At 40.0% G+C, this 13,003-nt stretch overlaps 1 protein-coding gene across 1 annotated transcript in view; it reads left to right on the top strand.

Moving 5' to 3' along the window:
- LOC311292518 (uncharacterized protein) overlaps positions 1-13,003 on the top strand; it is a 1,083,963-nt gene that overhangs the window by 833,068 nt on the left and 237,892 nt on the right. Inside the window, exons 12-13 of the mRNA XM_084412230.1 lie at positions 2,244-2,417; positions 12,215-12,388. Coding sequence (XP_084268356.1) covers positions 2,244-2,417; positions 12,215-12,388 — 348 coding nt within the window. The remainder of the gene's footprint in view (positions 1-2,243; positions 2,418-12,214; positions 12,389-13,003) is intronic.

Genomic DNA, 13,003 nt, shown 5'->3' on the forward strand with positions numbered 1-13,003 from the left:
GTAATATCATGGAAATAAACAAGGCTTCATTTTACAGTACAGTTTCACTTTACTTACTGAGTAAATTGTCATGGTTTCCTAGGTAACGTTGCAGGACATATGAGGTAAAAAATTGTGACTATGGAAAAGGGAATGATCAAGTTATATGGTACAATTCCGGTAATACCATGGAAATAAACAAGGCTTCATTTTACAGTACAGTTGCACTTTACTTACTGAGTAAATTTTCATGTTTTCCTTGGTAACGTTGCAGGACATATGAGGTAAAATAAAAATAAAAATGTGACTATGGAAAAGGGAATGATATGGTACAATTCCGGTAATACCATGGAAATAAACAAGGCTTCATTTTACAGTACAGTTTCACTTTACTTACTGAGTAAATTGTCATGTTTTCCTTGGTAACGTTGCAGGACATATGAGGTAAAAAAATGTGACTATGGAAAAGGGAATGATCAAGTTATATGGTACAATTCCGGTAATACCATGGAAATAAACAAGGCTTCATTTTACAGTACAGTTGCACTTTACTTACTGAGTAAATTGTAAAAACATTTGTAAGAACATACCCAGTATATAAGATGTGCCATGACATTATGAAAAACTGTTCCTGCGGGGTAGTTACCAGGTAAGTGTAAGGTAAATTATTTGATAAACCCTCTATAAATGGGTGTAGCAATGAACAACAACTATGTAAGACAAGGTCATTTATTGGAAACTACGTCTTAATTTCAAGATAGTAATAAATAAACATGGACTGTTACAACATAACCCTAGGATAACTACAAACCTAACTTGAATTGATGAGTAATACTGGAGGTGTTTCTAAAAATTGGCTGCCTACATTCTGAGGAAGTACACAATTAAATCGGAGTTATTACCAACCTAAACAGGTAACAAGTACACAGTACTTTGTTCAGTTGATATTTAACAGTGGTGTTTTTTTCCCTGGTAGTTTCTCTGTAATTGCATACTAATCACCTTAAGTAATTACACACTAAAATACTATAATTTACCATATGCTTACCAGGTAAATACCTAGTAATTAGTTTGTAGTTTCTCTGCATTTACATACTTGTTACCTGTGGTAATTACCAATAAACAACTATAACTTACCATGTATTCACTAGGTAAATACCTAGTAATTAGGGGACTGTAAAATAAAGGGTTACCGTTCTTGGAAGAAAAGTTTTACTGAAGATAGTTTGCAGTTTCATCAGCAGAAGTCAGCATCAAGACTCACACAGGAGTTCGTAGGCCACCCCGCTTACAGTTACAAAGATCACAGCAGTTATACCCTACACCAAGATTTGAACTATGTCCTTGCTTCAGATTGCAGTTTCTGATTGGCTAAGAATAGGTAAACATAGTAATTTTCCAAACATATACTGATAGACTGAAGCATATCTCCATCGATTATGCAGCTGACATTCAGACCCTGAAGTTAGGCACGTCGTGACCTTCCAGGTTGCAGATTTGGGTTGCTGGGCGCCAGCATGTCCAGAACAACAACTCAGTCAATCTCCAATAATGCCACTTGTTCCTTAACCTGTAACCAAGAAGACTAACACACAGTCTAACACACACAGCTTTTCCAAGGTTGGATTTGGCCAGGCTCTAACTATAAACAGGAGAGTCCTCTCAAACCATCAAGATAATGCGTTCTTTCTCTCAAGGAGAGCTACACTTCAGTCTAACTGGAAAGTAAGGCTTTAACAAAGCAATGGTCCCTTAAACTATTGGCTTCAATGACCCCTATATGTTTTAACACGTTGAAGACCTTTTTCAAACACAAAACAAGTCCATATTTCATTTCCGGAAGCCGGGCTAAATAAGCAAGCACTGTTACTGCATTCAGATATCAAATACAGACATTAAAGAATAAATGAAAATAACATTTCAGTTATAATACTGGTAACTTCTATAACAAAGTAAAATCTCCAGAGAAGTCATTCAATTAATTTGATATTTAGAAGGAAACATATTGATTAATACCTTGATTATAATCACTCGTTACATATACATTGAGGCAGCAGTGGATTCCAGACCCCCCCCCCCCCCCCCCCCCCCCCCCCACACACAGACACTAATAAACAAGAACACCTGAACACAATGTGTAGTCTTTCTCCATGTTACTTTTACCTTGATATCTCTGTTTATTTGTCAGCAAAAGTCTGCTGGATAAAGCTAAACACATTAATTGATCATCATAGATCTGAGTCATTTTCTCTTTCTGTCTTCAGTCTGAATAGATGCAATATTACAGAGAAACAGACTCTCATCCTGACTTCAGCTCTGAAATCAAACCCGTCACACCTGAGAGAGCTGGACCTGAGCTGGAATAAACTAGGAGACTCTGGAGTGAAAAACCTCAGTGATCTACTGATGAACCCACAATTCAAGCTGGAGAAACTACAGTTAGTATCATTATACCAATTATACCATCATGATACCAATCTTTCATTTAAAAGTCACGTGTCTAGTATCTGTAAAACCGCATTTTTCCATCTTAAAAATATATCTAAATTACGCCATATGCTCTCATTGACAAATGCGGAACAATTAGTTCATGCGTTCATGACCTCAAGGCTAGATTATTGTAATGCTCTACTGGGTAATTGCCCTGCACGCTTAATAAACAAACTACAGCTGGTCCAAAACGCAGCAGCTCGAGTTCTTACTAGAACCAGGAAGTATGACCATATTAGCTCTGTTCTGTCAACACTGCAGTGGCTCCCTATTAAACATTGTATACATTTTAAAATATTGCTGATTACTTACAAAGCACTAAATGGTTTAGCTCTGCAGTACTTGAGCGAGCTCTTAACACATTATAGTCCTTCACGTCTCTTGCGATCTCAAAATTCCGGCCAGTTGATAATACCTAGAATTTCAAAATCGACTGCTGGCAGTAGATCCTTCTCCTATTTAGCACCAAAACTTTGGAACAGTCTTCCTACCATTGTCCGGGAAGCAGACACACTCTGTCAGTTCAAAGCTTGACTAAAAACACATCTCTTTGACCTAGCATACACATAACACATTATAGACTTCTATAATTCAATGTTAGGCTGCATAGATCAGGTCAGCCGGAACCAGGAACACTTCCCATAAATCCTGATGTACTCGTTACATCATAAGAAGAATGGCATCTACGCTAATTTTAGTGTTTTTGTTTATCCCGAGGTTTTCCCGCAGCCTGCCAGATCCAGGCTGTATCCAGATCTGATGAAGGACCTGTGCCTGGACCCGATGTCATAGCGGGGTGCTAAAGTGCCAACTAGTTTCTCCTTATGGAGGATCCCTTTACCACTCTACAGATAAAGCGTTGTCGGGAAAATTCGGTTCACGTATCTACCCCGAAGTGATAAAATTCTGTATCAAAAATGTTAAGGCCAGACAAGTAGTTTTTTAAGGCTTGGTTTGTAGGGAATTACAAACCTGCGCACATATATTCAAACGCGCATACCAATAGACTGAACTCGTAATACACATGTGCACGCCATCAGCGTTGTAACGAATTTAGCTCAAATGATATAGTCAAGTCAAGTCAAGTATATTTGTATAGCGCTTTTCACAATACAGATTGTATCAAAGCAGCTTCACAGTATTAAATTAAAATAAAACAACAAGGTTTGTTTCTAGTGGAATTTATTGACTGATAAAATCAAATTAAATATTCCCAGAATATCCCCAACTGAGCAAGCCAAAGGCAACAGTGGCAAGGAACCGAAAAATTCCATCAAGTGACCTAATGGTGTCCTAAAACTCCATCAGGTGACCCAATGGAGAAAAAAAAACCTTGAGAGAACCCAGGCTCAGTCGGGGGCCAGTTCTCCTCTGGCGATTATTAACTAAAGGCCGGATTGTAATTTGAACTGTAAGATTAAAAATATTATATGAATGCCTGGCTGAAGAGATGCGACTTTAATCTAGTTTTAAACTGGGAGAGCGAGTCTGACCAACGAACAGTATCAGGAAGACTATTCCAGAGTTTTGGAGCTAAATGTGAAAATGCTCTTCCTCCTTTGGTGGATCTGGATATCCTAGGTATGACCAAAAGCCTTGAATTTAGTGATCTTAAAGAGCGTGATGGATTATAGGGCGATAGAAGATCCATTAAATAGACTGGAGCTAAGCCGTTTAGGGCTTTATAAGTAAGTAGCAATACCTTGTAATTAATACGGAACTTTATAGGTAACCAATGCAGTGATGATAAAATCGGTGTTATATGATCATATTTTCTTGATCTAGTAAGAACTCTAACTGTAGCTTGTTTATTGAGGATGCAGGACAACCAGCTAATAAAGCATTACAGTAATCTAGTCTCGAGGTCATGAATGCATGAACTAACTTTTCTGCATCAGAAACTGATAGCATATTACGTAGCTTAGCAATGTTTCTAAGGTGGAAAAAGGCAGTTTTTGTAACATATGAAATATGATTTTCGAAAGACAGGTTGCAGTCGAGTATAACACCCAGGTCTTTTACTGTAGAGGATAAAGTAACAGGACATCCTACGATGTTAAAGTTGTATTGCGAGAGGTTTTGTGGGTGGTTTTTTGAGCCGATGATTAGTACCTCTGTTTTGTCTGGATTTAATAAAAGAAAATTACGCGTCATCCAATCTTTTATATCTTTAACACACTCTGTCAATTTGGATAATTTAGCGTTTTCATCTGGCCGTGATGAAATATATATTTGAGTGTCATCAGCATAACAATGGAAACTAATTCCATGTTTCCTTATAATATTTCCAAGTGGCATCATACTGAGAATAACAGAGGGCCTAACACAGATCCCTGCGGCACTCCATAGTTTACTGGAGTTATGATCGATTTTTCTCCATTTAAATAGACAAAATGGTAGCGGTCAGATAAGTATGATCTGAACCAGCTTAATGCTTGTCCTTGAACACCAGTATAATTTTGTAGTCGATCTAAGAGTATTGTGTGATCTATAGTATCGAACGCAGCACTAAGATCAAGTAAAACTAGTATTGAGATACAGCCTTGGTTAGAAGCTAAAAGTAAATCATTTGTGATTTTAACGAGCGCAGTTTCAGTGCTATGGTGCAGCCTGAAACCAGACTGAAACTTTTCATAGATATCATTTTCTTGCAAGAAAGAACACAATTGAGCGGACACCACTTTTTCTAACATTTTAGACATAAATGGAAGATTTGAAATGGGTCTATAATTTGCTAGGTTATTATGATCTAATTGTGGTTTCTTAATGAGAGGTTTTATAACTGCCAGTTTAAATGTTCTTGGAACATGACCTAAAGATAAAGACGAGTTAATAATATTGAGGAGAGGCTCTTCCACTACAGTTAACACTTCTTTCAGTAGCTTAGTTGGTATAGGATCTAATAAACATGTTGTTTTACATGAAGTGATAAGTTTATTTAAAGGGTTACTTCAGGATTTAGCATTAAGCTTTGTATTAGTAGAAAACCTGTAGTATTTTCGAATTACCGTGCTTTCCACCCTCATATCCCCCTGAGACAAGAGATTTATGTATTTTTTGTCTGGAAAAAATCCTCCGATGACGCAAAAATCGTCATTTTGCGTCATCGGAGGATTTTCTGGCCAGAGGCTAAAGACTACAGCCAGTAGATGGCGTTGTTCCGCATGTTTTCAGCCCGCCCATACAGGGTGGGATCTCACTCAGTCAGAATGTACACAGTGTCAGCCGTCTTTCTTTGGAAGCTAAGCTAGCAGGCTCTTGTTCTGTGGAGAAAGCTGAATAGTAGGAGAAAGCTGAGTAAGTAACCATCCTCCTTTTCCCGGACTTGTCCGGCGGGCGAGATCGTTCAAAATGTACGGGATTCAGCTTTTGCTTTCTGCGGTCGCTATTCCTTGTTTACATGCACACCTTTTGTTTCAATCTAACTGAATTCATTCCGATTGGTGAATTTGAATGTAGTGTTTACATGAACGCTAAACAAGTGATCGGTTGATGTGCGTTTTACCATTGCTAAGAAAAATTCCCGCTCCTCCATGAGAGATGGGAGACCCGGCGCGTCTCAGTAATCATGCCACCGGCCTCGCGCTGTTCTCCCGCGGCCGTCAGCCTCGTCCTGCTCGCCACAGTAAACATGATGAATGAATGGCGACTGTAGAACGCAAAAGCCGAATCCCGGACATTTTGGGCTATCTCTAAATCCCTCGCAAACTCATCACGTAGGCTAGCTTTGTGGTTGTTTTAAACTGCGCACTCTTACCGGTAGGCGTGGCCTCCTAAGACAGCGAAGCAAGTGCATTCTGGGAGTTGTTGTCTTTCATCCACATAAGCCAAAAATACATTTTCTGGCTTTTCTCAGTCTAGAAAGCTCCAAATTCAAAAATTTCTTCACATTTCTTCTACTTAAATGACCTATTTTAAATACACATTCATCTTCCCAGAGGTGAAGTATCCCTTTAACTCTTTTTGTTCTATAGTTGTAAAGCACTGTAATTGTTCTTGCAGGGTGATAATTGAGGCTGAATTATAAGGCGCAATTGAAGATTGAATGTTTACAATTGTGGTTCTGATGCTTTCTATTTTCTCAGTGAAGAACTTCATCAAATCATTACTACTGAACTGTAACAGGATATTTTGTTCGGGTGACGTCTGTTTATTTGTTAGTCTTGCCACGGTGTTAAATAAAAACCTTGGATTATTTTGGTTATTTCCTATTAGTTTGCGGAGGTGCTCAGCCCTGGCTGCTTTTAGGGCCTTTTTATAATGTGACATACTGTCTTTCCACGCGAGTCTAAAGACCTCTAAATTAGTTTGTTTCCATTTACGCTCTAAAATACGGGTTTCTCTCTTTAGAACATGCGTAGTATTGTTGTACCATGGTGCTTTACTTTTCTCTCTGACCTTTTTTAATTTAATAGGTGCAACAACATCCAATGTTCTAGAGAGAATGGTGCTCATAGTGCTAGTTAGTTCTTCTAGTTCATCTGTTTGTTTGGGTTCACTGAGCAGCTGAGACAGATCGGATAAGCAATTTGAGAAATTATCTATGGTGGATGGAAGGATTGTTCTGCCTAGTTGATAACGCGGCGCCGCATGACATATTACAGCAGTACGTAATATGCAAGTTACCATGTAATGGTCAGTGACTTCATCACTTTGCGGTATAATATCTATATCGGTTGGATCGGTCCCATGTGATATAATTAAATCGAGTGTATGATTAAGACGATGAGTTGGTCCGGTGACGTTTTGCTTGACCCCAAATGAATTTAATAAATCTGTAAACGCAGCCCCTAACGCATCATTTGGATTATCTACGTGTATGTTAAAATCTCCAACAATTAATGCTTTATCGACATTGACTAATAGGTCTGAGAGAAAATCTGCAAACTCTTTTAGGAAATCAGCGTAAGGCCCAGGCGGTCTATAAACGGTGCCAAGGCTAGAGATAATAGGGATGTTTTTCTAACATCTAAGAGCGTAACATTTAGTACAAGTACTTCAAACGAAATAAACTTATAACCCGTTTTCTGAGTAACATTGAGAATATCTCTATAGATTGTTGCAACACTGCCGCCACGACCAATCAGACGGGGCTCGTGCTTATAGGAGTATCCAGATGGAGTAGACTCATTTAGACCGAAATAATCATTTGGTTTAAGCCAGGTTTCAGTAAGGCAAAGTATATCGAAGCTATTATCTGTGACTATTTCATTTACAATAACTGCCTTAGGTGTGAGTGATCTAATGTTTAGAAGACCTAGTTTTAGAAATTGTTTTTGTTTACTAATAGCAACATTTTCTGTTTTAATAACAATTAGATTTTTCCTAGATCCTGCAGTAGATTTATTATTTGATCTCACTAAACGAGGAATAGACACGGTTTCTATGCAATGTTCTACACTAGTATTTATATCAGTTAAATTGGTGCAGCAGAGACTATGATTTGGACTTTTGGTTACTAGTCAAAAGGTATTTAACATTTTGGAGATGTTATCCGACAGAAGATCTGCTCCGAATCTGCTTGGGTGCAAGCCATCAGCACGGAAGAGCCTAGGACGCTCCCAAAACAGATTCCAATTATTTACAAAGAGCAGTTTCTGCTCATTGCACCATGACATTAAACATTCATTTAGCGCAAATAATCTGCTAAACTTTTCATGCCCTAGTCGGTACGTGGGAAGTGGTCCTGACACTATGATCGTTGTTTCAGGCGATGTGCTGCGTACCATATCGATCAGATTCCTGAAGTCTTTCTTCAGAACCTCCGTCTGGCGTAGCCTGATGTCGTTCACTCCCGCGTGCAGGACAACAGTTCCGACGCGCTCGTCACCGTTCAGAATCTTGGGAACGTGAGTAGCGATTTCAGAAACACGAGCACCAGGAAAGCAGTGACTGTGCACCTTACTTTTACCTAACGTAGCGCGTACATGCCGAACGATGGAATCGCCGATGATCACAGCATCGCGTTCTGTTTCGCGAAGAGGGGACAAGCGGTTTTGTGTGGATAACTCGAAAACCGGGAGGGTCGGAGAGAGTCTTGGTCTAGACCTGACTCGTCTCTTCCGCTGCGGAACCACCCAGGCTTCCTGGTGGCGTGTTGGAGCCGGAGTGAACGAGACCATGGCTGATCGCGACCTCGGCGCTCGGGACCGATGTTGAGAAACGCACGGAGTAGACGAGGTCGGAGTCAGCGGGTTAGTAACGTTAATCACTGATTTGTGTGCATCGGCGCGTGATGTTTCAAGAGCTAACCGCCGGTCTATCAGTTCGGTTTGTCTCAATAAAAGGTCGTGGATCTGTTTCTCAGCAGCTTCCAGCTCAGACTGTAGTGCGTGCAGCTCAAATGTGTCCTCACCTGCACCAAAAGGTAGACTACCTACATCTGATATATTCGCCATTTTAACAGATGGACAGTAAGTTAGCAACGAAGCTACCAGTGATGCTATCAATATTAATACTAATTTATGACTGAAGTCTTAGATATAATCCGTCTTTTTAGTGGTAAGGGTGTAGAGTAGACGCACAATAGGCGAAAAATAAATCAAAAATGTTTATTTGTAAGTGAGTGTGGAGAAGACGCGTTCAGCCATGATCCACGGGAGTAACCTATAAGAGTATCCAGCGTTGGATCACTAATAGGCTTGAGACGCGTCTGCTCAACAGTCCGCGTTGTAACTATGAGGTTTGAGCAGTAGTGCTTCTCAGTGAGGAAAAGTAGAAAATGTTCGTTGTAAGTGAGTTTAAAGAGAAAAATCAAGAATTATAAATCAAATCGATAGAGCTCCAAAGACAACAACGCGTTCAGACACGACGCATGCGCAATCGAAAGTCAGACTGTGTGTGGAAACGAAGCTTCGGACGTCACAGATCACCCAGATATAGGGAATCAATAATGATGAATCGGGGTTATGATTCATTTACTTCGCATACAGAGTTAATAAAATTATTGAAGCTGAAAAATAGATCAATTGTATATATCAATAACCCATCACAATGAATTATAATTTAATCATTAATATATCAACGGTCCATTCTTCGGATCAATTATCACCTTCCTGTTCTTATAAAATTTAGGTTACTGAAATAGTAACAAATTGTAAAGCTTTGTATCTTTAGATCGTAACGCTTCAGGGATTTTGAAATGTTGAGCAAACAGAAGCAATCAGGGATATATGGTTTTAATAAATGAAACTACGAATACATGACTACCGTTATACATGGAATACATGTATATACAGAGTACAACTAGTAAAACAACACAGGATAACGAATAACGAATGAGAGTGAGAGAGAGAGAGAGAGAGTGAGAGAGGATGAGAGAGAGAAAGTGAAAGTAAAATCTCAGGATGGCAATTTTCAAACAGTTATTTGTGAGAGACACCAAGATTAGAATACCCAAAGGTAAACACAGCCTTAGATTTCAAATGAAGGTGATACTTGCATTAAAGTCTTGGTGTGACTGCGAAAGCAGCGTGCGTGTGTCCTTTTTGGAGCTGGGCGTTCTTCTCGTACTTCTGGAGCAAACGGAGTTCGCGGGAAGTTTAAAAAGTCTACTCAAAGTTAAAGTTGCCGGCTACGCTGACTTCACTGAACGTAGGAAAAGTCCGAAGACGAAAATAAAGACAAAGATTAAAGAAAAGAAAAGAAAATCGGAGAAAGTCCTTAAGGAGTTGTGGAACCGGAAACCCTTCCACTGACGAAGTGCCAGGAGGGATTTCGGGTGTGGTCTTCTTATGGAAAGGTTGGGTTCAAGCCTCTGTTCGCGCGAACAACCAATGACCGTCCGAGAATCTGAAGCGGGAAAAGTTCTTTTGTGTCTTGAGAGACACCCACTTGGATGAGTTATGGTGGTGTCAAACTTTGAGCCTTTATACTCTAGAAAGATGATTTATATAGTAATAATCATATCATTGCAATCTATTATCGAGATTCGAGATGGGGGTGGAATTCTTTTGAAGCTCGCAAAGCCAGGAGAAGATCTGTTAACACTCAAGGTGCCATAAAAGTTGTCACCCAGACCATCTTATTGCAGACTAGCTGGAACCTAACGCATGATTTGCATTCATGAGTTCAGAGGCTAAAAGCTTTGGATTTCAGAATGTGCATTATTTGCTATAACGAACAAATCATGATTTCTTAGTCCATAGTCAATACTCTACAGCAGGGATAGGCAACTCCGGTCCTGGAGGGCCACTGTCCTGCAGAGTTTAGCTTCAGCCCTGATAAAAACTCACCTGCCTGTATCTATCTAGTAATCCTGAAAACACTGATTGCCTTGTTCAGGTGTGTTTAATTAGGGTTGGAGCTAAACTCTGCAGGACAGTGGCCCTCCAGGACCGGAGTTGCCTATCCCTGCTCTACAGCATTCTCAAAGGTTTCACGTTTAAAGTCGGTGTAGAGTTTCCTGTTAAAACAGTGTCGTGTTAGCTGCCCCGATCATTAATAACTAATGATCATTGCGACGGAAGTGAATCAATCAAATTAACTTTAGCTGGAAAATAACTTTATTCAAGAACTGCTATAAAGCCAAAACAATCTCTGTTACTTTAAACTACCTTTGTATCTCTGTAAAGCCGCTTTGGAACAATCTACATTGTTAAAAGTGCTATATAAATGAAGAGTGTGGCTGAAGTTTATTTATTTGAAGACAGTAGGGCTTATGTTTCATTGTTTATAGCAGTGCATTTTCTGGGTTTTCCCTATTGCTCAAATTTGTATGTGTTTTTATCTAGTTAGTAATTGTTTAATTTCCAGCATTTGATACAATGTACTGATTGTGTACATGCAGAAATCTGCCTTTTCAACAGAGAATAAAGAAGAGAGATGTCAAATAAATCGTTAAAAATGAAAGAGAAGAAACGGTGTCTTCCAGCACACAGAACTAGTGTGACTGGGTTTCAAAACAGACTATTGGAAACTAAATGCTGCTGTAACTCTTCAATAAGATGATCATCTAAAGCCGCGTTTCCATTGAAATTATCCAGAACAATCTGTCCCAGGATCTTTTTCCCCCAGACCTGTTGCTGTCTGTGTTTCCATCGCAGTCTAAAGCACCGTGAAGATTAGGCAAATTAGTCCGGTGACGTAGGACTGTGTGTGACTTTCCAGTTCCCGCTGGATTTCGTCCTTCTCATATAAGCTTAATAAAGCCTGAACACCCCACACCATCACCCGGCAGCTCGACGGCACACGACAGGCCAGTGGAGCGGGAGGACCGCGGGGAAACACTCCCACTGTGAGCCTCAGGTCTCCTACAGTGTTAACCATATTGGTGGCTCTGCTTTGTGCAGAGGCAGTGCTGGATAACAGCAGAGAGACTCTAGCCTTCACGAGGAAGGACAGTCCAGACCGCAGGGTCAACATGGTCCTGTTCTCACAGTGAGGACATGAACCATCCACAAACACTATCTCAGCACACTCTTGGCCCAGACATGTGAGATCGTGGCCATCAGATGAGGACAGGGAACAACCGCATGCAGAAACACACGGAGGGAAAGGCATCTTTAAAAAGACACTCATCATCAGTTTTGCTCTTTTAGGGAAACTGCTCTTTATGCTGAAGCGCCCGGGGGGGAATCGCTGCACTTATCCATGCAATACGCCAGTGAAACACCACTGAATGTGCCGTAGACCACCAGAAAGAGGGGCTTCCTTATTGTAGAGGCGACTGGAAGAGCGATCATTCAGATTTATATTGTTCAGGTTTAACTGATTAATCAGCTGAGTGTTTTCCTCTCTGTTCTAGACTCTCTAACTGCAGTGTAACAGAAGAAGGTTATAAAGCTCTGGCTTCAGCTCTGAGATCAAACCCTTCACACCTGATAGAGCTGGATCTCACAGGAAATGATCCTGGACAATCAGGAGTGAAGGAGCTCAGTGAATTACTGCAGGATCCAGACTGTCAACTGAAGACACTGAGGTGAGACGGGATCTAATAATTAACTATATTAGCTTTATGCAGGTTAAATATTCATAACTAATATATTATTTTAGATATATAATAAGCTGGAAAATTTTTTGCATCAAAATGATCAAGATCAGATCAGATGCTGCAGGTTCTGTCATGATGATGATAATCATCAACACAGTTTAGTTGTGATACGAGCTACAGGTCAAATAGACATTATGGGTCAGTTTATGTGCTGCTATTCTGGAGTGTACCTTGATAATTAATATGCATAATTTTGTTTTATTATTTCTAGATAACCTTTTAGTGAAATGGTTTTCTGAACACAATAGTTCCCTTTCGAGGGAACTCGCACTGCGTCGTTGAAAACGACTCTTTGGGGAACGCTCCCTTAGCGTGCGCCTCTGAAGTATGAATGAAACTATTCCAATCCTGATTGGTGTTGCGTCATGACGTAACATGTGACGGCATAACCGGATGCATAAAAGTGACGCTGGCACAAACACACATTAGCTTTTCGCTCTTCAGCAAGCGCTCTCTGTGAAACTGTCTGTCTTATTTGATGTTGTTTGTCAGTGAAATCCTCTATATTATGGCGAGTGAAAGATACACTAAGTGTGTGCACCC

The sequence above is a fragment of the Rutilus rutilus genome (assembly GCF_951802725.1).
Source record: "Rutilus rutilus genome assembly, chromosome: 6".
NCBI lineage: Eukaryota > Metazoa > Chordata > Actinopteri > Cypriniformes > Leuciscidae > Rutilus > Rutilus rutilus.